Here is a 21,733-nt window from a genome sequence, read left to right as displayed (position 1 = left end):
TTAAGGTAATTGTAACTTGAAGATTTGACATATGATCAAACCTAGCTAAACAACTATCATATCCAAGAAAAAAGGTTTAAGTACTATAAACAAAAAAAGGCTAACTTCATTGTAAAAGAAAATACCTAAACCACCTAATGTTTCGGTAACATATTTTTTGTTTTGTTTATTAAACACATAAACCGATCCGACCAAAAAGATGAGACGCATAATCCTCGTAACTGTTTCTTTTATCTTTTTTTTTTTTAATAGAAAGAGAAAACCATTCATCTACAGCATATATTGTATGTTAATCACTTTGATTAAGTAAGTGGCTCTAGAAGGTAACCAGCTAGCTAGCTCGTAAGTGACAGATCCGATCGAAAATTGAAAAGATGAACACATCATGATTCTCGCTCCCTAAACTCAAGGAATTGACAAAATAATCTTAATGGATACCATTAGCTAATTGATAATTTGATATTACAATCAATCAATTGATCTCATCAACTATATATGCATGCATCATGCATGGCATCTAATCCCTGCATTAATTCACGTATTGATCTGTATTAACTTTCCCTTAATCCTTATGATTGAATCCCTTAACACGGGGAATTGACAGATAAATTTTCGGATCTTGGTACAAGTACAACTGTAATGTGTATGATATAATATATATGCATATATAGATGAATTAACATAAAATGGAAATCGAGCGCTCAATCTGTCAATCATATAGTATATATGGCCTTTTATTTGAGTAGGTTCGATCACTGTAACTAAATTAATTAGTTAGAGTTATATATGTAGTCCAAGTCCAACTTGTGGAATTACCAAAAAAACAAAAAGTCCAACTTGTGACCCCCATTAAAGGCCCTGACATATTTACCAAGAACAACGTTCAAGTCCAACTCGATCAAGAGGCACTGGACCTAATGGGCCTGAGACGCTTGGGCCTGGGTCCCATTGGCATTCCTTAATATACCACCAAGGGAACCCAGCCAGGACAAGTTGTGGTGACATGTGTGGCTGGATGTCCACAAGCCATGCAATTTGGGCCGGGGCTGCAGGCCCTTGAGAGAATTACATGTTGTATACGTAAAATGAAATACTTAACATCATTCAAGTGATAGTGGTAGGGTGGTCCAAATTAAGCTAAAATTGTCAACCCGCAAGCAACTAATTAAGCAAAGGTTATTGCCTGTTGGGTCATTTAAACGTAGGAATTTAAGAACCTATGGGGCTAAGCTGCTGGTTTAAGCTAAACTCAAAAGCTAGTGAAAAAACAAAAAACATGCAGTTGTTTTTTATATTATTATTTATAAAAAGGTAAGAGAGTTTTTTATTAAAAATTTAAAAGCACGTGGGTTCGTAAATTCACCTGGATCGTTCATGCTGTGTCAATTAATACTAACCTAATTTTCCTACCAATTTAAATTTTCAAGGAAATGATATATAATTTTTCATCAATTCATCATGACTTGCAATTTTTCCTATCTTTGGAAAAAGCTTCTTTAACTAGGACTCCAACAAGGGCTACTAATAATTCATTTTGTTTCAAACTCCTGAAACTCAGCCTACGTTAGATGTCTTGCCCCATCACTAGAAACAGTGGCGTAGCTAGGAATTTTAGTCATTGGGGCGAGTTTTAACTCCTAATTTTAACTGTAGTTTATTTTAATTTTTTTCAATATCTTAAATAGATATATATATACATATATATCAATAATGAATTATTTCATATTAACTCAAGTTTTTCTTTATATTGATAGTGTTTTTTTAAAACACTTATATTGGTAGTTTTTACGCAATCTCATCGCGAAACAAATTTATATTTAGTTATCATAAGTTAGAAAAATAAGTTTTTTATGACCAATTTATGATACATATCATATAAAAGTGATTGACGATCACTTTTTCTTTAAGAAATTACATTTAAAGTGTTAACAAATCATGCACAATTTAGTGGACTTATTGGCACATGTAATTGACACGACATTAAACTATAGATATTTTGTTATAAAATAATTTAATGTATTAATTTATTATTAAATAATGCACTTTTAATAATTTTATTAAATAAATGATATTTTTAGAGTTTCAAAAAATTTCACCAAACCTTGTGAGTGCAACCTATAAAAAAGAGGTAACATATAAAATTAATACTTATTATATGCTTAAAGATAAATAGAAAAAATTATTGTGACAACTGACACACTGACCTAGAAAAACATCGTACCTACAAAAAAAAAACAACCTAAAAGTTGTGTTTGAATAGATAAATAAGTGTTATGGCCCTAGAAAATCAACGACCTCCATGTCCTATAGTCGGCTAGTCTGTACAACTACTCCTGTTTTCTCTTTTTTCTTTAGAAGACACAACATGCAGATGATGAGACATACACATGCAGGTTGATGGATCATTTCACAGACAATCTCAGAATCAGATGAGCTTAAGATCATCAATCGACTTTGAACATGTGAGCTGTGATATATATCGCCTCTGGATATATCAAATTTCTACCCCGTTAGATATCAGTCCACAACCGATATCTAATGGGGGTATTTTGTTGTAGGATGTAGAGTCCCATGACAATGTTAGAGAGAGGAAGTGCCAGTAGGTGTCAAGTGCATAGCACGTGGGAGTGACAATGAGCTGTGTTACAAAAAGTAAACCTAGCAAACTAATTATAACAACCTCTCAGATGTCTTCTTTTCCCTAACACATGCAATCATCTGAAAGTTAATTTGAAGTATTAAAATTATAATTCAAATTAAGATCAAATAGGATGTTATAGAGTCGATTAGGATGGAAGAAATTCCGTTCGGGTCACATAATAAGAATGCAGTTTGTGATCTAGAATAAACAGTACCCCCATAAAACCAAGCATCTTTAAACTTTTTCTTTATATATATTATTAAAAAATTGACAAACAAGCACAATCAATCTAAGGTTTTTTTCATCAATATTATGATCTATGATCTATGATCGTAGATTATTTAAGGTTTTTGCAAAGTTCTTCATAATTTTTAACAAAACAAGAAAAAAACTACAACTATAAATAAAAATAGTTTGCGTTATGATTTATGTATTTATCCATCCATCCATCCATGTATGTATGATTATCAAACTTTATTTTTAACTTAATTGAAAGCTGACCACTAATCGATCCATACTCTATAGATCCCTCTAAATTCGTTACAAAAACTAGCTCAAACTCAATCAAAGGCAGCCCTGGTCTATAGGCTGAACTTATTGCATACCATCCATATACGTACTACTTAGTTTCACAGTTGTCAACCAGTGGATTGGATTCAACAAGCTATAAAATCTTCCTCACTAGCATCAACACTCCAGACCAACATTTAGTTTTCAGCCTCTTTGTGATCTATCTATTTTGTGTGTTTGTGTAAAAAACAATTACTGGTCATCAAGATGAACACAAGCCAGAGCGCGAGCCAGCAAGCCGGCCAGGCCAAGGGCCAGGCTCAGGTGAGTCTAGCAGCTCTATGTCAATCCCTTTTTAATTTTCATGGTGACACGCATATATATATATATATATATAATATACATATATATATATACACATAGCATTTTGGAAGATGATAAAAATAGTGGTGACGGGTTTATCATGTTTGATGCAGGAAAAGGCAAGCAACATTATGGACCAGATGGGCAATGCTGCCCAATCTGCCAAGGAAAGCTGCCAAGAGGTTTGAAAAACCTTTTTTTTTTTTAATTCAAAATCTGTTCTTTGAATCTCATTTGTTTCGAAGAAATAAGATACTGATGTTGATACCAACACTAGATTTGGCTATAAGATTTTGTGGAGAAATTTGTACCAGATTGTTTACATTATTGTTGTTTGTGTTGCAGGCTGGTCAGCAAGTGAAGGCAAAGGCACAGGATGCTACTGAAGCAGTCAAGAACACAGTTGGAGCCCACAAATGAATTAATTAAGCTGATGGATCTCATCCAACTCCTCCCAAGCTAGTTTTTTTATGTTCCTGTTTTTTGTTTTGTGATCATTTCTATTTTGTTGATTGCACTTCTTTTCTTTTGATCTTGGGACTGAAGAAGAGCTGTTCATTTGAAGTAAGAAGAAAGTCTTATCATTTTATCACTTACTATTCAGAGAACATGTAGCCAATAATTTCAATGACTTTCTCTAGCACCAATTCTGGATGTTTGATATTACATTAATCAAAACTGGGTTGTGTTGGCAATGAATTTTTTGACAGAGCATGTTTGGCCATATGGCATCAACCTAAAGGCTAAAGTTGTTAACTTTTTATTCCAAATAAAATTGAAAATCAACCCCAAAACTGGGTAATTAGCAAATAGCCAAATTAATACAGAATAAGAAAGGAATAACATACATTGATTCATACCATATGTTTCAAACATATATAAAACACCACCAGTCACTACTCTATGCAAGACACATTGTAAAAGTTCAATATTTTTGTGAGCAAAATGCAACTTACAATTAGAACACAAGTTGATGTATCCAATTGCCCATGGAATCTTCAAGGACAAAACGAACATAATTAAGGAAACGAGTTTCGCCCAAAAAAAGGGTGTGTAACTTAGTAAGCAAAAAAAAAAAGAAGAAAATCTAAAACTTTGCCATGGTGTGTAACAAATTAAAACAGAATTGCTAAGAAGACTGCAGTTCAGTACTGATGTGCTATCTTTTAAGACTACATATTATAAACACCAACTTTGAAGTTGTAACCCACAAGAGACAAGGCCCTAGTGAAACAGAAGCTGAGCAACTTTTGCCAGGACATGTATATTCATTTGGTTCCATGTGTGCTATAGCCTATATGTATCGCAAATAAATGGTTACTTTATATGTGTTTGCTCCACACTAGTGAATTTTGCTATTGTAAATTCGCTTTTCTAACCCAAAATAAAATAGGCACTTGGAGTCTTGGATGTTCCATAATCCACGTAGGAAAATCATATCCCCCGCGGGTAGAATACGAATTTCCTGGAAACCAAACACAACCCTATTCAGTTTTTATTCTCCTTATTATTATTTCTCAATTAAACCGAAAAGTACTGACAATTGGATTCCCTTCTTTCTCACTGAGACCCATCCCTTGCTTTCAAGTTTGAACCTTTACCCGAATGGAGAATAAAGTGGCAGAGAGAGAGAGAGAGAGAGAGAGAGAGAGAGAGAGAGAGAGAGAGAACTTCAGCTGCAGCTAATTCCTCTGTAAATTTATGAGCAAAATCTGAACCCTCTCTTGGTTTTCTTCTTCTTGTTTGTGGGTCCAAACAAAATCGCCATTGAAGCCTCACAGAGGTAAAACAATTCAATCCTCTTTGGTACTTGTACTGCATCAAGAATGTCATCTTCTCACCAACTATTCTTTTGCTTTGCATGCACTGATTTATTGTTTAATGTTTCTGATTCATTTATCATTATTAATGTTTATTATCATTTTTTATAAGATTAGAGCGATTGCTTAGAAATAGTGTTATTGAGAGTATTCGATTGTATGTAGCTGTTTAATTATAAAATATAATCTTGTTCCCACTTTGGTTTCTGGTTCTCTGAAACTCTGGTTTTTCTCTGTAGGGGTGAGATGCTCTGGTGACTCGGCTTTTTATAGTGTTCCTTCTAGTAAACCCAGATAATTGCTCTTTTACTTTGTTCCTCATTCATTTCCAAATCTTTCCCTTTTTGGAAAACGCGTGTCTAGCACATTTACATACATGGGTACTCCCCAGCAGCCAAAAAGAAGAGTGGCATTTTTGTTGATTGATGGCGTTGGTGATGTGTCAATACCAAAGTTTGGATTCAAGACTCCTCTTCAGGCAGCCAATGTACCCCATTTGGATGCCATTGCATCTGCTGGAGTTAATGGTCTAATGGACCCTGTTGAAGTTGGTTTGGGATGTGGAAGTGACACAGCTCACCTTTCTCTATTGGGTTATGACCCTAGAGTATATTACCGGGGCAGAGGAGCATTTGAGTCCATGGGTGCTGGATTGGCAATGTCACCTGGTGATATTGCATTTAAGGTCAGTATTTGTTTGTTCATGTTCTTCTTTGTAAAGTGGTTTCTCTATTAAAAATATTGTCATAACATGATCCTGGATGAGCAGTTGCAACATGTTGGCATTGCCAGACAGTCAACTATGTCATTCTATTTTAAGATACAGAAATTTTGGGGCTTTATGGATATTGGTCCCAATTTGATTGCACATATTAGCATAAAAATAGGACTATTTCATTTTGGCCAAATGTGAATTGCTATTAATGCTTTATCCTTCAGATTCGCTTGTTGTAGAAGACCAGGATGTTCCATAATAATCATTGCTAACTTTTGATCTTTAGTCTAATTTTGCAACCTTGGATGAAAAAACTGGAATAGTCATCAGTAGGAGGGCTGACAGGCACTTTGAAGAAGAAGGACCCATACTGTGTGCCGCACTTGATGGAATGAAGCTGCCATCTTATCCCGAATATGAAGTCAGAGTCAGGTGGAAATGCTTATTATAACTGCTGTAACTTGGATTCTTATTTGATGTGTGTGTATGTGTCTCTTTTATCTGGGTGATTAGTTGATTTTCCAAATACAACCTCCCTTATGCAGAAAAGTTGATAATTTATCAAAAAGTTTTGTTATTTGATTAATTTAAACAGTTTGAAGTTTTAAATATTAGTGAGCTTTCAAGGTGATCGGCCTTCTTACCTCTCCCATTATAAAGTTTTGATCTGCTTCCAGTTTCTCTTAAGTGTGTGTTTTTCCTCTGGTGTCTGGTCGCAAGTACTATCACATACCTAAATTCTTTCAAATGCTTAAGCCTTATAATTGTTATAATGAAGTATAGTAAAACTAACCAGGAATCATTTGCTACAGGTATGCAACAGAACATAGATGTGGAGTGGTTGTAAAAGGACCAAATCTAAGTGGAAATATATCAGGAACAGACCCATTGAAGGACAACCGTTTACTTTTGCAAGCTGAAGCTCTAGACAGCACTGATGAGGCAAGGCACACAGCTGAAGTTGTTAACGAGTTATCCAAGGAAATTTCACGTATTCTCATTGCTCATCCACTGAATGCAAAGCGGGCTGCCGGAGGGAAGAACATAGCTAATCTTGTCCTTTTACGAGGTTGTGGTATTCGGATTGAGGTCTGTTGTCTCAAACCTTACTTGATGTTCATACTTCATACTGCAACAGGTGATTGCTTAGCAAACCATATCGCAAACATCTTACCTGTTGCATACTCCTTAATCTGCTGTTATTAGTGGGTTGGATAGCCACCTGAGTGCAGGAATGATCCTCTGTCGAAACTTTTACTTTTTGAAAACATAGCCTAACCCATCATTTCAATAATTGTACAAACCATAATGATTTATATCTTCTGGTCCTGGGAAGAGCTGAACAGGAAGTGGTGGACATTTGGGTGGGTGGGTGGGGGTGGGGGGGGTGTGGTTTGATAAAGAGCTTTTCTTTTGTGGTGTGTATTAGGAAATCTATGTTTCTAAATATACATTTATGTCTATATCTTTTCATTTCAAAATTATACATTTCAGGTTCCTGCATTTGAAAAGAAACATGGGTTATGGCCTTGTATGGTAGCTCCCACAAAAATCATTGCTGGACTGGGCTTATCTCTTGGCATTGATATCCTAGAAGCTCCTGGAGCCACTGGAGACTACCGAACACTTTTAACTTCCAAAGCAACTGCAATAGCTAAGGCTCTCTCAGCTCCTCTGCAGTCTAGCCCCAATGTTTTTGTGCCAGGGGAAGATGAGCACAAACCAGGCCGATCAGATGGCTATGATTTTGGGTTTTTTCACATTAAGGTCATATGTTCTTAGATTCTGTTTCTCTTTATTTTTCTACCTTTTTCACATGCAACCTTAATAGCTTTCCATTTTCCTGCCTACTGAAGCATTCACATCATTGTTAATTTACTTCACTGAAATTAGGGGGTAAACTGATGGCAACAAAATAGTTGTCTGCAACTCTTATTTTGTTTTATGTTGGATGCTTTGCTTCCTTAATTTTTGGTCCTGCTAGGTTACATACTAAAGGGTAGAATTTTATTGAGACCTCAATACTTTGGTCAAGTAGTTCCCATTCGTAATTGGTAAAGAACTCTCTGTTTTATTTTGCATTGCAGGCTATAGATGATGCAGGTCATGATAAGGCAACCATTTTCAAAGTCAAAGCATTGGAAGCTGTAGATAGAGCTATAGGGCAGCTGGCCAGGCTCCTTTGGGAGACTGAATCAACTGGAAATTTCCAGTACTTCCTTTGTGTCACTGGAGACCACTCTACTCCAGTTGAGTATGGAGATCACAGCTTTGAGCCAGTTCCATTCGCTCTATGCCCATTGAAAGATTTTGTGCATGCCGTAGGTGTGGAAACCATTTTGGGAGCATCTCTCGATCCATTTCCTCTTCCAACTGTAAAAGGTGGCGAATGTCTAACAGAAGATGTGAATATGGAACAAGGGAAGAGCAGCAAACAGCCTCGAGCTTTCAGCGGCGATTCAGTTGGTGAGTTTAATGAGATAGCAGCAGCAAGGGGATGCCTTGGGCGTTTTCCTGGTGGGGAGATGATGGGAGTGATAAAGAAATTCCTTAAGGCATCCGTATGAGCTGCTCTAGTCTGAAGGGTGTTGATGCTTCCACATTACCACTAGGGTATGCCCAAATAAGGTTTATCTTAATTGGAAAATAGCTACAATCAGATGTTTTTGTAACTGAAATTTTCAAAGCTTCCTGTAGCATTGCTTAAGCTAATAAGTCAAGTTGTACAAAGTTGAATATAAGCTGGTTTTTCCTCTCTGAATCTTTTCTTTCTAGAATTTGGTCATTTTTTGGGTACTAGAAATTGATAATTTTGAATTGTAATCTTAAAAGGAATGTAACAAGTTATAACTATCCATTGGCAAAACCTTTTCTGAGAACTGTATAATTAGGATTATTAGGATTAAACGGAAGAGGGGATGAGGCTAAGGAAGTAGCTTGCAAACGTAATAGTATTATATGGGAACCTTTCTTAGTGCCAAAGTTGTATTATTTTTGTCGTATTTGCTTTAATATCCAATAATGCAAAAAGTAATTCAGATAAGTATATTGGAACCAGCACTAATAGTTTTCAAACACGATAATACTCAAACACAACAAAAAAAAAAAATTTAACAGACTTGGTGATTATTACTTAGCCCGACAGACCTTTTTAGTTGGTATTATATGAAGAAAATAACTACTCTTCTGATTTCCTTCTTCCATTTTGATATGGTTTTGCATTAATCTTTACATAATTTTTTAATTTAGATTGTGGGTCCTGATTAGAATTCAACGTTAGGCCAACTGCAAGAAATTGTTGCGTTCCCTTTAAATTAAAGGACCAAAATTTAAAATCAAGTTGTATGTAAAATATGGCACAGGAGAAAGTGGATCATAAAGTTTCTTTATTTTGCTTTATTTTGATTGATCATCTATACACCTCAGTACCTCACTTGTTGTCTTAATTCATAAGCAAAAGTTGATTAAACCCCCTCTCCCCTTCCCTCACCTCAACCCACACACACACAAACCCCAAACCCCAAACCCCAAACACACACACAAAGATGTATGTGACAAGGCCTCTTTCCATGTACCGGAAATCTCCTAGCACCCTTTCTATACAGCCACCAGATGCTCCATATTCAGGTTATATGGTAACTACAGATGAAGAAGCAGAAGCACAAGACATGTGTTGTTGGGGTGTATGCAAGCGTGAAGAAGTGAAGAAACTACCATTCCCACAGGACAAGATACTCACCATTGTTTATACATCGGAGTACCAAGAGGCAACAACCACTAAGGTCTGGTTCATCCCAGTTCTTGATCAGCCTCTGTCTTCTAATTGCTACTATGTTATCAGAGCAGCAGGCAGACACAAAGGGTATGCTCTTCTTTCATAGCCTTTAGTTTGTGCCAAGCTTTTCAGTCATAGAGTCATAGCCTTGCTTAATTTAAAAGAAGAGAATGCTTGAATTTCATATCATAAATGCTTTCTATGCAGGAAAGCATGCACATGTTCTAGAAACAGGGACATCATGCACTGTTGCTTTGGAGACATCCTGAGGGACAAAAAACCAAAAGAGTTAAATCACAGAGACATATACCAACAAGTTAAGATTCATCGCCACCAAGGTGGTGGGTTTTTTGCAGAGTCTGTGGCTCCTGATGGTGTTCCTCCAAAGTTTCTAAAAAGAAAAGGATGGAAGGTCCGCAGCTCAAGTTTATACCGATCACAGTTAAGTGACGCTCTAGGCCTTGATGCTTCCCTCCGATCAAGTCTACCAGACTTCAATTTTCCAATCTTTAAAAAGCGTTCGTCTTCTAATGTTGTGGGGAAATGGTACTGTCCATTTATGTTTGTGAGAGAGAAAGGTACCGTAAGACGCCAGATGAAGAAATCAAAGTTTTACAGAATGACTCTAGAGCAATGGTGGGAAGAGATCTACTCTTGTGGGAAGGTTAACAATGAAGGCAATGTTGTGAATGTGAATGTAGATGTGCAAAGGGAAGTGGCTTTAGTATCTGCCATGGAAGCGGTGAAGGATAATAGAAACGGCCGTACACGGTTCACTTGGTTCAAAGCTTATAACCCATATAAGAAGAAAGTGGTGAGTGTAGGCTTGAGTTCAGCAATTGTTCAGAATATGAGATGGGTTTTAGAGGCAGGAGGGTGGGTTAATGGGGATGAAATGGATGTTAAGGTAGAGAGGGTAGAAGAGATTACAAGTGAGAATGGATGGAGGAAGTTTGGCTGTTATGTGTTGGTGGAGAGCTTCTTCTTAAGGAGGATGGATGGCAGTCTGGTATTGAGATGTGATTTTAGGCACACTCATAGAATTCAATGTAAATGGGAGTAAGGTTTTGTATTAGATTGCCATTAATGTAAAACCTTACTAGATTGTCATTAATGTACAAAAACTCTGTTCATCTTTGCATGTATCCTCTTTATGGTGTATTAAGCTAGAGTACTGCTACCAGTACACAATTTTCTTACAGAACTAGTTTGCTCTTTTTATGGTTCATTAAATATCTAAGGATCTGAATTTCAATTCTCAGTTCCGACCCAAAAAAAAAAAAAAAATCCATTCTCAGGAAATAATATGCCAAGGAAAATCTGGATAGAAATCACTCTTAATATCTAGATTGCAATCAAAATTAAGAAGACTGACGGAAGTTGTCATGCATTTGATGATCATGACACATAACACAGTTTGCTTGAAAATCATAACACACCAAACAGAGCAATCCTAGATAATACACTAATACTATTCGGATAACATGTTCTCCACAGGAGATGTATTGTGCAGAGACTTGAATAGCTGCAGCTCAGAAACCATGAATTTTGATACGGTCCTTCTTCACAATGCCAGCCTGAAGAAGAAATAAAAATAAAATCAGTACCCAGATTCCACCAAATTTAACATTTTAAGACCGCAATACTTGAAACAATCAACCAAGCACATCCAAAACTTGCCCATCCAACCCATAGAACATTTATCATCATCTAAGTCATTACTAAGTACCTGGACTAAGAAGGTAGATACATTCTTTCGCTGATCACCTTGAAGTTGAATGACCTGTAAGTGAACAATAAAATGACAATTAGAGGGGCATCATATAGATAAATAAATTTATAGTTTTCACAATTAGAATACACACCTGCCCTTGTTCTGGGTCCTGGACAACTGTACCATTGCAGCAAAAATCCTTCTTAAGGTCTTTAAGTATCTTGCTGTAGCTAAATTCCTTCTTCAGTCCCTGCACGGTTGTCAGGCTTTTCCTACCATTTCGTTGCTGTATACGAATGTGCACATACTCTTTTGACCCAGCAGCTGAATCCTCAGCATTTGCCTCGGCAAACGGATCTAAACACAAGTATCAGCATTTTGATTAGAGTTCTCATTGAAGGGAGGCAGGGACAAAGATGGGAGACAAGCAAGGCAAAGGAGGTAGAATTGAATTACATTTTTCAAAATAAATGCTGATATCTCCCAAGATTAAAACAATATAATGCACTTGACCATCATTAAGATGGTGCAACAAAAATCTATGGTGTGGATGTGAAATGAAACTCTTTCATATTAAGATGATGACTTCATATTCATAAAAATAGTAACCAAACCAAACCCATTTAGTTTCATATAAATGCCCATTTTGGGTTGGTTTGGCTCAGTTTCATCAAGTGGATCAGGTTATAGTTGAGCTCCTTAACAGCCCTGGTGACACTACAACATTTATGTGCATTAAAAACCAATTACTTAAAAGTGTAAACCTACCAAGCACATCAATGATCGATCTTGCATATTGTTGTCTTAAAATGATCCGTTACGCAAATAAATTTTATTACTTCCAAGTCCCATAACAACAAACTCGTAACACAAGCATACAAACACAAACAAATGAGTTTGTATGAACAAAATGGCCAGAAAAAGAGTTTGTATGAACAAAAAAGTAAAACATACCGAAGGCAGTAGGAATCTGGTCGTTGTCAGACATGAACCTTGGCTACTGAACAAAGAGGACCTGACAAACAGAATGCTCAGACCTGGATCACATCAACAAAAATCTATATCATCATTCATAATCCCCAACAAAAACATATCTCAAGATCAAAATAACGGAGCACATATCACATAATCCATACAAAATATTACTTTTATATTTAAGACCAAAATTTTGATCCCAACATACAAAAAAGATATATATATATATATATGTATATATTTTAAGTAAATTATTCGAGAAACTAAAAGAGTTGCCATAACATAAAACTGTCTCCTTTTTTCTGATTAATCTATGAAAATTTATAAGTAGATTTGGAAATAAAATAAAGGTCTCTAATTTATAAACAGAACCTAAGATTTAACAATTGAAACCCCAATATACAGACAAAAAAAAAACTATAACAATCGATAGCAAAAAAAAAAACATAGTAATCGTCCGAATCAAGAATCCGATTACCTGATCAGATGATTAGGGTTTTGAAATTGGTCAGGCGATCGCAGGAAAAACCCTAACCTTCAAGTCAGATAAGGCTGAGCTCTGTTCTCCGCCTTCAGTAATGCTAACTATTAAAATATAGTAATGCTACACTTACCACATTTTTATACCACAATTTCATACCATCTTACATGGCATTCATACATTGGACACTAAAAATTAAAAAATAAAACCTAAAAAAGAAAAAGGAAATACCCTTCCAGTAAAGTAATGACACATCAGGTGGGATACAAATGTGGGAAAAAAAATGTGGGACAACTAGCATTATTGATTAAAATATGAATAATGCTATACTTACCACATTTCTTATACCACATTCTTATACCATCTCACGTGTCATTACTTTATTGGACAGAGTTTTTTTTTTTTTTTTTGGGTTTTTATTTTTATTTTTTAGTATCCAATGTATGAATAACATGTAAGTTGCCACATAAGGTGGTATGAAATTATGGTATAAAAATGTGGTATACCTAGCACTACTGTTAAAATATTTATGTTTATTTGACATTTATATGGGTGAATGTTTTCATAGATGGCCACGAATAAATCTGGATAATTTTATCCCATTTTTGCAATAAAAGATCAAATAGAATAAAAAATTAGACAAGGACCGCCATAACCTCACTCTTTTGAGATTCGGTCTTCCTTCGCGAATACACCGGGCTCTAACATTAAGCTACTCTATTGGGCTTGGGATTGGGCCTGGGCGGACCTTGAATATAATTGCAGGACAGATCTGGCCCACATTTATTACAACGGTGCGCTTGGCGCTTTCCCCTAACGTCAACGGTCAACGGTCAACGGTCAAAGTCAAATTTAATTCTTTATCCAACCTCCATTTCATTCAATGAAAGCCATGGCTCTATTCTTTATTCATTTTCAATACCTTGAAAAACTGGAATTACACTACTGTTGTCTGAGCTCTGAATCAGAACTCAAAACCCTAAATCTCATCTTGTAGTTACCCATTTTTTCAGTGCATGCTAGAAGCTTCCAACTCCAGTAAAGCATGGCCAACCACTGTCTTTTCTCTGCAAATTCAATTCACGCTAAACCTTCATCAGCCACACACACAACAGTAAAAGGTATATTCCCCCACTATACTTACCCTTTTTTCCTTTTAAGCATTTTTGGTTCTGGGTTTCAGCTACTTTTGAAATTCTTGGCTGCTAATAAGATATATGGGAGAACCTGAGATTGCTTTTGTGCAATTTGTGGTTCTGACCTCATGACACAATTTTTAGTAATTTGATAACATTGCTATATTGAAATGTGATGTAATCACTTTTCTCTGTGCCTCTTAGTCTGGTACTGATGCATTAATGCACTTTTCTTACCTATCTGTTGGCTTCCATATCTGCAATTGTTCATTGCATGTGTTATATTAATGTGGTGGTATGGTGTCTATTTATTCTAAATTGATGGAGTAGCAGAGGTAATGTGAAACTATGCTGCAGAAAAAAATAGAATTCTTGCATGGATTTAAGTGGAAGATGATCTTTAGGATCAATGGTTGGACTGTAAGAGTGCTTGTAAGATTTCAGGTGAAAGGTGGGAGAGGGGAGGAAGGTGGACTCTGATCTCTGTGACTCTACCAAAGGGAAAATAGCATTTTCTTGAACAAATTTTATATTGAGCTTAACGTTTCCTTAAGGTAACAAATCATTGTGCAAAATTTTGCAAAGTTTAGTACAAGGCAACTCAATATGTAGGCCACTTCCTAATCATGATATTGCTAAAGATGAACGTGTATTGCTGATACTAAAAGAAATCTCTATTAAAATATGTGTTCATCAATCTTTTAAAACTCACTGTGAAGCGACTTCAGCTTATGCTGTAGTAACTATATAGGGTAGCGTGGAGTTAAGTAGAATTCAGGATCAAATCATAAAGATTCATTAAAGATAAAAGTTTTGTGTGTGTGTGTGTTGTATTGTGGCAAGAATTTGACATGGTACTAATCATTGACTCTCTTATGTGCCTTTAGTTGAGAACAAATGGCTTGGATTTATTGCACTTGATAGAAAGCCACTGCACCTGAAGCTTTCAAATGGCTGTAGAGCAAGAGCAGCTCTCAATGCTGATTCAAAATCAATTAAAATTCCTCGTCAATGGTACAACTTGATTGCAGATCTTCCTATAAAACCTCCTCCTCCATTACATCCTAAGACTTTTGAACCAATAAAACCCGAAGATTTGTCTCATCTCTTGCCTGATGAGTTAATTAAGCAGGAGGCAAGCACTGACAGATACATAGATATCCCAGATGAAGTTCTTGATGTATACAGTCTTTGGCGCCCAACCCCTCTCATTAGGTTTGTTCTGCTAGTTTTTTGTTCTGTAACTTTTTCTTCCTTTAAAACTGTTAGAAGCATCTTATCTTTTCAGTTGATCGAATATAGGGCCAAGAGGTTGGAGAAGCTTCTTGACACACCTGCCAGAATTTATTACAAGTATGAAGGTGGCAGCCCTGCTGGATCACACAAACCCAACACTGCAGTTCCACAAGTGTGGTATAATGCTCAGCAAGGCATAAAGAGTGTTGTAACAGAAACAGGAGCTGGTCAATGGGGAAGTGCATTGGCTTTTGCAACCAGCTTATTTGGTCTTGATTGTGAGGTAAGAAACTAACTTTGTAATTGCCTACACATATTGACACATTGAAGCATGCATATGAATTTTGTAATTGCCTTCATAACATGTCCAATCAAAACAGGTCAATGCCATATACCTTGTATGGATATCTACATTTGACTCCTACTTTAGTTTTCCTCTAATAAAGCCTATGTCCCTTATTCTTATTATATATAGGTGTGGCAAGTCCGTGCTTCTTATGATCAGAAACCATATCGCAGATTGATGATGCAAACTTGGGGTGCAAAGGTACACCCATCTCCATCTACCATAACCGAAGCAGGTAGAAGAATACTTCAAATGGATCCATCAAGCCCAGGAAGTTTAGGAATAGCTATTTCTGAAGCTGTGGAGGTTGCAGCTATGAATGCCGATACTAAATACTGTCTGGGAAGTGTTCTCAATCATGTTTTGCTCCACCAGACAGTAATAGGTGAGGAGTGTCTAAAACAAATGGAGGTGATAGGTGAAACCCCGGACTTGATCATAGGATGTACTGGTGGAGGATCCAATTTTGCAGGGCTTAGTTTCCCATTCATCAGAGAGAAGCTCAATGGGAAAATGAGCCCTGTAATTAGAGCAGTTGAACCTGCAGCATGTCCTTCATTAACGAAAGGTGTATACGCATATGATTATGGTGATACAGCAGGGTTGACTCCACTAATGAAGATGCATACGCTTGGGCACAACTTCATTCCTGACCCAATTCATGCTGGTAATGAAGTTACTGACTTGAGAGCTCCAATTTTGGACATTTACTTCTTCATCTTAAACATTGCACTGCTTGATCAACAGGCGGACTGCGTTACCATGGTATGGCACCGTTGATCTCACATGTCTATGAACTGGGTTTCATGGAAGCAATTTCAATTCCCCAGACTGAGTGCTTTCAAGGTAATTCAAATTTTCATGCTACCTTGTGTACTTTATAGTATGGGAGCTAACTGTGGTTCTGTGGATAGTAATGGAGCATTAGAAATTGGACTATGATTCTAACTTTTGTGTTGCATTGCAGGTGCTATACAATTTGCTAGGTCTGAAGGAATTATACCGGCGCCGGAGCCAACCCATGCCATAGCTGCCACCATTAGGGAAGCACTGAAATGTAGAGAGACTGGAGAAGCCAAAGTTATTCTTACAGCAATGTGTGGACATGGCCATTTTGATTTGCCAGCTTATGACAATTATCTGCAGGGAAATCTGGTTGACCTGTCATTTGAGGAGGGGAATTTACAAGCATCATTGGCTAGTGTTCCAAAAGTAGTATAGCCTGAGAGGGCAAGCCGATATGTACAATACTGAGAATTAGAGTCTATGAATTTGTCCAAGATAAAAAAAATAATTAGTGATGCTAAGACAAAAAAAAATCTTGTAACAATGCAAGGACTATTCAATAGTTATTAGGGAATGAATGGATGTAGCTTCACAAAACAATGTAGAGATCTCTTTTGTACTAATTTACTTGATATGCTTTTAATCGACTGTTTATGTTTATAGTTGATTGTTTATCTACTATGTCATCTCAAAGAAGTTTCACAATTTTACATCCTAAAATTTGATCAACACATTCAGAGTTGGATTAAATTTTTAATGATGAGCTTACCCTTTTATAAAATTACTAAAAACGACTCATTTAACAAAAAAGCCTCCATCTTGGAGATGGAGACCAACCAAAAAAATTGTATTTTGTTTTAAGCTTAAAAGAAATAAAGTGGGCTGAAATGGGCCCGGGCTTCAATGTCCAAAATGTAGGGTAGGGTGGGCTTTTGTTCTTCCAACTCTTTGAAAGAAATAGGGTTAATTGCAGTATATTAAGTTTGATTCAAATTTCAATTTAATACTTAATATTTAAAATCTTGTAATATCATATCTCATCTTTTCAATTTGTTGCAATGTCATACTTCCGTCAGTATATCTATTAAGAAATCTATTAAATGTTGATGTGACACTCCCATAATGATGACTAGATGTCACGTGGTCTGACAACATGACACGTCATGCCTAATGACATAAAAAATAATTTAAAATCTAAAAATTTAAAAATAATTATGTGGCATGATGTGCCATATTTCTAGATTTTTAATTATTTTTATGTCATGTGGCATAACATGGCTTATTATCAGACCACGTGATATCTAATTATCATTCGTGAGAGTGTCATGTAAGTGTCACATCAACTTTTAATAAATCTCTTAATAGTCATACTGATGGAGGTATGACATTATAACAAATTAGAAATATAAGGTATGACATTGCAAAATTTTAAACTTGAGATACTAAATTGAAATTTGAAGTAAACTTGAACTACTTAACTGAAATTAACCCAAACAAATATGCAAGGGAGCTCGTCTTCTTTTCTTGTTGCTGTCATTGCTTCGTCTAAATTCCAATCATCTCTCTCTACTCTCACTAGCGCAGAGCAGAGAGCAGAGAGAAGACTGAAGACTGAAGAGAGAAGAGAGAAGAGAGAAGAGAGAAGAGAGCGGCAGTACTTCAAATTGTGCCGCAGAGGACTTGTTTTTGTAAAACCCAATTCATAAAGTAAGTATCTTGTTCTACGATAGTCTGGTAATTATTTTCTTTCCCAAATTTTCTCAGGGACCAAACAGTTTTAGGGTTGGTTTGGAAAAATCTAACTTTGGACGTGATATTAAGACTGATTCGCAATTGAAAGCAAAAATCAATAGAAACCCATTCTTTTTGAATTCCAAAGCAATAATCTTTGCAAGACAATTGTGATTTTCGTAGTGTGATTCTCATAGTGTACAAATATTGCTAGGCAGGCTAGAGTGAATTGGTGAAAATGGGAAGCAAAGGTCGAATCCCACCTGCTCATCTACGACGACCTCTTCCGGGACCCGACCCATTCGGCCAGGGACTACGCCCGCCCCATGGCGCCTTTCCTCCATTTGATATGCTGCCTCCTCCACAAGTCATGGAGCAGAAGCTGGCCGAGCAACACGTGGAGATGCAAAGGCTTGCAACAGAAAACCAGAGAATTGCTGCCACCCATGGAAGCTTGAGGCAAGAGCTTGCAGGTGCTCAACATGAGTTACAGATATTGCATGCCCAGCTAGGAGCTATAAAGTCCGAGAGGGAACAGCAGATGAGGAACCTTGTGGATAAGATAGCGAAGATGGAAGCTGAGCTGAAGTCAGCTGAGCCTGTTAAGGTGGAGCTGCAGCAGGCTCGAGCAGAAGCCCAGAGCTTGGTTGTGGCAAGGCAGGAACTTATTGCCAAAGTGCAACAAACCAGTCAGGACCTTCAGAGGGCTCATGCAAATGTGCAGCAGATTCCTGCTTTAGTGGCACAGCTTGATGGCCTCAGGCAGGAGTATCAGCATTGCAGGTTTCTCTGTTGCTTCTGCTCTATTTTACTTTCATGTGTTCAGACTTCAATGCTTTTGTGTTTATTTCTGTTCTGGCTCACTTGGTTTTTTGAGTTATGCAAAACCCATCATCGTCTTCTATGGTTTTGTTTTGGACTATGCAGGGCTACTTATGACTACGAAAAGAAATTATACAACGACCACCTTGAATCACTTCAGGTCATGGAGAAGAACTATGTTACCATGGCTAGGGAGGTCGAAAAGCTCCGAGCAGAGTTAATGAATAATTCTACTGCTGATAGAAGAACTGGTAAATTTTACTGTTTTTTTTTTTTTGGGGGGGTGGGGGTGGGAGGCGTAAATTTGGATCTCCTTGTTTAGTGGTTGCCTTGAAATTTAATACATTGTGGATGGCATCTCTGTGGAAACAAAATGCAGGTGGCTCTTATTATGGGACTCCTGGAAATAACGAAAATGAGCCTTCTGGGCATGCTATGGGACAAACTGCTTATGAAGACAGCTATGGTGTTCCCCAGGTATGTTATCTTCCACATCTTGACTTTTGTTAGTTTTTCTTCTTTTCATTTTTCACCTTCAAATTGTAAAACTAGGGTACTATGCCAGGTTGTTTTTGTCCTTATTGTTTGAGCTGAGATTGGCTTCGTTTAGCTTGGTGTTGCTGCACCTATTGTCTAGTTCGTTTTGGGTAAATGAATAGCTTATTCATCCACACACTCAAACACAAGACTATTGCTTGAATACTTATCAAAATAGATTATCATCATGTCAATACTACCATGCTAATCCTGATTGAAGCATTTCTGAAATTCTTCAAGCTCGACTTTTCATTTATGAATCGTGACTAAATAAGATGCTAGAAATTGTTTCAGTGGTTGTCCAAAATCTTTTTTTCTGTTTGCATTTTTTCTCCAAAGATGTTCCCTACCAGACAGTGGAATCGGAGTCAAAAGGTATGTATGCGAAATGTGTAGGTGACAACCATACCTGTGTTTTTCCACACCTTATTGTTGGAGCACTAAAACAAATTCTAATTAGTCACAAAAAGCAAGTATGAACTCTCAGTTATGTACATACATAGCCTTTGCTATCTCAAAGCCAAACTGCTAATAATTTGGTTGGGAATTTCAGTTGGCATGTAATGTAATTAAAATTAGTACTAAAGTAGATTTTGAAAAATGATCAAGAATATGGCTAATGATAAACTCTTGCTTTTCATTTTTTGTTTTCAATTAGAAAAAATATTTCTATCACTGCCTCCAGAGAGATGTGAATGAAAACTGACGCACTGTTACTCTATATTTTGCATAACAGGGACGTGCCCCCTTCCCTCCTGCCACTGCAGCTGCTACTGCTGCCGCTGCTGGTGCTACTGCTGCCGCCGGAACTCCTCCATTTGTTGGAGCTCAATCTGGACCTCCTGGAAGGACTGGTTATGATGCACCAAGAGGGCCTGGTTATGATGCCTCTGGAGGATCTGGTTATGATGCACTGAGAGGACCTGGTTATGATGCACAAAGAGGAGCTATGTATGATGCACAGAGACCTGGATATGATGCACAGAGACCTGGATATGATGTACAGAGACCAGTTTATGATGCGCAGAGAGGACCTGGTTACGATCCATCCCGGGGTGTTAACTATGATGCACAGTCTAGAGGTGCTGCTGGTCCTCAGGGACATGTGCCTACAAGCAATGCACCTTATGGTTCTGCAACACCGCCTGCTCGTGGTGGAAGTGGGTACGAGGCACCCCCTCGAGGAGGAGGAAACCCTGGTCGAAGATGAGCTCGTGGCATTTCCCAAATATCAACCCAACTCTCTCAGAAATAGTGTAGTTGTTAGGATATTTCTTAAAATTTTCTCTATATCTCCTGTTGTCCGCTACCTTAAATAACATGTTTTTGGGCCATTTCTGGTCTTCAGCTTCTTTCTTCCATTCTTTGTACATGGTTGAGGGAAAAATTAACGGGTATTCTGCAACCAGTTGTGGATGATGATCTAGGCCACGGATGTTGTTTGTAATAGAAATTCATATGAGAAGTAAAATCGTTTGCAGTTTCAGAAATCATACTGGACCCAGACGTAAAGCAGTTTTGTGGCTACACAAAGTCATGTACATTAATATCCAAAAAAGTTCACATGTACATTGCATCATTAGAAATATAATTACATAATATTAAACGTTAATTATTGAAAAGTTTTAAGTTAACTATTGAAAACCTATCATCTAGTAAAGTTAAAAAAGAAAAAAAAAAAAAAAAAAAAAAGTCATAGCTTTATTAAAAAGTAAAAACATGCCCTTTATTTCGTTCGTATTAATGGTCTATATAAACAAAGTATTACATCGTGGGTCTTCAAGTTGGGCTATGGCCCAAGTTTGAAACCACACCCTAAGCCCAGATCCACTCGAATTTATTGGGGCCTTGGTTCTCTTCTTTGTCCTCGGCAAATTTCAAAATTTTCTAATTTCCCGGCAATTCCTGTTCCATGGCTGAGCAGCACCACTCGCTTCGTCGCACCCAATCTCATGGTGAAACTCTCTTTCTCTCTCTCTCCGAAACCCTAATTGAGCTTGATTCGATGCATATTCTGCAAGATTAGGGCATTAGGGTTTGTTCTAAAGCTTCCTAAAGATCTAGTATTTTAAGTCTTGATTTATTTTTCCCTTTATAATCTTAATAGTTAATTTATTGCATTTTATATACCAATCGGTTTGGTTC

General features: G+C 36.9%; 6 protein-coding genes across 7 annotated transcripts; 5 read left to right on the top strand and 1 right to left on the bottom strand.

Moving 5' to 3' along the window:
- The first annotated feature begins 3,418 nt into the window (after window positions 1-3,418).
- On the top strand, window positions 3,419-3,934 carry LOC147288379 (uncharacterized). Its single transcript, XM_086242683.1, has 3 exons — window positions 3,419-3,475; window positions 3,628-3,696; window positions 3,860-3,934. The coding sequence occupies exons 1-3, from the start codon at window positions 3,419-3,421 to the stop codon at window positions 3,932-3,934; spliced, it is 201 nt and encodes a 66-aa protein (XP_086098809.1).
- A 1,153-nt stretch (window positions 3,935-5,087) lies between these two features.
- On the top strand, window positions 5,088-8,810 carry LOC147288378 (uncharacterized). Its single transcript, XM_086241069.1, has 6 exons — window positions 5,088-5,297; window positions 5,574-6,019; window positions 6,336-6,481; window positions 6,862-7,138; window positions 7,544-7,816; window positions 8,137-8,810. Exons 2-6 carry the CDS (start codon window positions 5,711-5,713, stop codon window positions 8,614-8,616), a joined length of 1,485 nt encoding a protein of 494 aa, XP_086097195.1. The 5' UTR covers window positions 5,088-5,297; window positions 5,574-5,710; the 3' UTR covers window positions 8,617-8,810.
- A 758-nt stretch (window positions 8,811-9,568) lies between these two features.
- LOC147288377 (DUF1262 family protein (DUF1262)) lies at window positions 9,569-10,992 on the top strand. The gene is made up of 2 exons (XM_086239851.1): window positions 9,569-9,911; window positions 10,032-10,992. The coding sequence occupies exons 1-2, from the start codon at window positions 9,595-9,597 to the stop codon at window positions 10,885-10,887; spliced, it is 1,173 nt and encodes a 390-aa protein (XP_086095977.1). The 5' UTR covers window positions 9,569-9,594; the 3' UTR covers window positions 10,888-10,992.
- Window positions 10,993-11,145: 153 nt separating this feature from the next.
- Window positions 11,146-13,099, bottom strand: LOC147288376 (protein translation factor SUI1 homolog 2-like). Its single transcript, XM_086239852.1, has 5 exons — window positions 12,992-13,099; window positions 12,493-12,575; window positions 11,690-11,895; window positions 11,554-11,607; window positions 11,146-11,401 (listed from the first exon to the last, which is right to left on the bottom strand). The coding sequence occupies exons 2-5, from the start codon at window positions 12,524-12,526 to the stop codon at window positions 11,357-11,359; spliced, it is 339 nt and encodes a 112-aa protein (XP_086095978.1). The 5' UTR covers window positions 12,527-12,575; window positions 12,992-13,099; the 3' UTR covers window positions 11,146-11,356.
- Window positions 13,100-13,911: 812 nt separating this feature from the next.
- Window positions 13,912-17,172, top strand: TSBTYPE2 (tryptophan synthase beta type 2). The gene is made up of 6 exons (XM_086241836.1): window positions 13,912-14,115; window positions 15,018-15,345; window positions 15,433-15,649; window positions 15,842-16,379; window positions 16,460-16,558; window positions 16,680-17,172. Exons 1-6 carry the CDS (start codon window positions 14,040-14,042, stop codon window positions 16,931-16,933), a joined length of 1,512 nt encoding a protein of 503 aa, XP_086097962.1. The 5' UTR covers window positions 13,912-14,039; the 3' UTR covers window positions 16,934-17,172.
- An 865-nt stretch (window positions 17,173-18,037) lies between these two features.
- On the top strand, window positions 18,038-21,072 carry LOC147288374 (sarcolemmal membrane-associated protein). Of its 2 annotated transcripts, none has more exons than XM_086241337.1 (5): window positions 18,038-18,205; window positions 18,448-19,012; window positions 19,157-19,302; window positions 19,431-19,528; window positions 20,325-21,072. In XM_086241337.1, exons 2-5 carry the CDS (start codon window positions 18,468-18,470, stop codon window positions 20,796-20,798), a joined length of 1,263 nt encoding a protein of 420 aa, XP_086097463.1. In that variant the 5' UTR covers window positions 18,038-18,205; window positions 18,448-18,467; the 3' UTR covers window positions 20,799-21,072. The 2 variants fall into 2 exon arrangements, with proteins under 2 accessions (XP_086097463.1, XP_086097462.1); XM_086241336.1 differs by having other exon boundaries at window positions 18,444-19,012.
- The last annotated feature ends 661 nt before the right edge of the window (window positions 21,073-21,733 follow it).

This window comes from Dryas octopetala, chromosome 4, assembly GCF_963921425.1.
Source record: "Dryas octopetala chromosome 4, drDryOcto1.1, whole genome shotgun sequence".
Lineage (NCBI taxonomy): Eukaryota > Viridiplantae > Streptophyta > Magnoliopsida > Rosales > Rosaceae > Dryas > Dryas octopetala.
Note: the sequence above shows the minus strand (reverse complement) of the source record. Positions and strands in the feature narration are given on the sequence as shown.

Bases quoted from the DNA above. Each gene is read 5' to 3' on its own strand.
- LOC147288379 (XM_086242683.1), top strand. From the start codon at position 3,419: ATGAACACAAGCCAGAGCGCGAGCCAGCAAGCCGGCCAGGCCAAGGGC. The intron at 3,476-3,627 runs GTGAGTCTAGCA...TGTTTGATGCAG, and splicing joins AGGCCAAGGGCCAGGCTCAG to GAAAAGGCAAGCAACATTAT. The intron at 3,697-3,859 runs GTTTGAAAAACC...TTTGTGTTGCAG, and splicing joins CCAAGGAAAGCTGCCAAGAG to GCTGGTCAGCAAGTGAAGGC.
- LOC147288378 (XM_086241069.1), top strand. From the start codon at position 5,711: ATGGGTACTCCCCAGCAGCCAAAAAGAAGAGTGGCATTTTTGTTGATT. The intron at 6,020-6,335 runs GTCAGTATTTGT...TTTGATCTTTAG, and splicing joins CTGGTGATATTGCATTTAAG to TCTAATTTTGCAACCTTGGA. The intron at 7,817-8,136 runs GTCATATGTTCT...TTTGCATTGCAG, and splicing joins TTGGGTTTTTTCACATTAAG to GCTATAGATGATGCAGGTCA.
- LOC147288377 (XM_086239851.1), top strand. From the start codon at position 9,595: ATGTATGTGACAAGGCCTCTTTCCATGTACCGGAAATCTCCTAGCACC. The intron at 9,912-10,031 runs GTATGCTCTTCT...CTTTCTATGCAG, and splicing joins GCAGCAGGCAGACACAAAGG to GAAAGCATGCACATGTTCTA.
- LOC147288376 (XM_086239852.1), bottom strand. From the start codon at position 12,526: ATGTCTGACAACGACCAGATTCCTACTGCCTTCG. The intron at 11,896-12,492 runs GTATGTTTTACT...ACTTGTGTTTAG, and splicing joins CCAGATTCCTACTGCCTTCG to ATCCGTTTGCCGAGGCAAAT. The intron at 11,608-11,689 runs GTGTGTATTCTA...GTTCACTTACAG, and splicing joins AGGACCCAGAACAAGGGCAG to GTCATTCAACTTCAAGGTGA.
- TSBTYPE2 (XM_086241836.1), top strand. From the start codon at position 14,040: ATGGCCAACCACTGTCTTTTCTCTGCAAATTCAATTCACGCTAAACCT. The intron at 14,116-15,017 runs GTATATTCCCCC...ATGTGCCTTTAG, and splicing joins CACACACACAACAGTAAAAG to TTGAGAACAAATGGCTTGGA. The intron at 15,650-15,841 runs GTAAGAAACTAA...TATTATATATAG, and splicing joins TATTTGGTCTTGATTGTGAG to GTGTGGCAAGTCCGTGCTTC.
- LOC147288374 (XM_086241337.1), top strand. From the start codon at position 18,468: ATGGGAAGCAAAGGTCGAATCCCACCTGCTCATCTACGACGACCTCTT. The intron at 19,013-19,156 runs GTTTCTCTGTTG...TGGACTATGCAG, and splicing joins CAGGAGTATCAGCATTGCAG to GGCTACTTATGACTACGAAA. The intron at 19,303-19,430 runs GTAAATTTTACT...AACAAAATGCAG, and splicing joins TACTGCTGATAGAAGAACTG to GTGGCTCTTATTATGGGACT.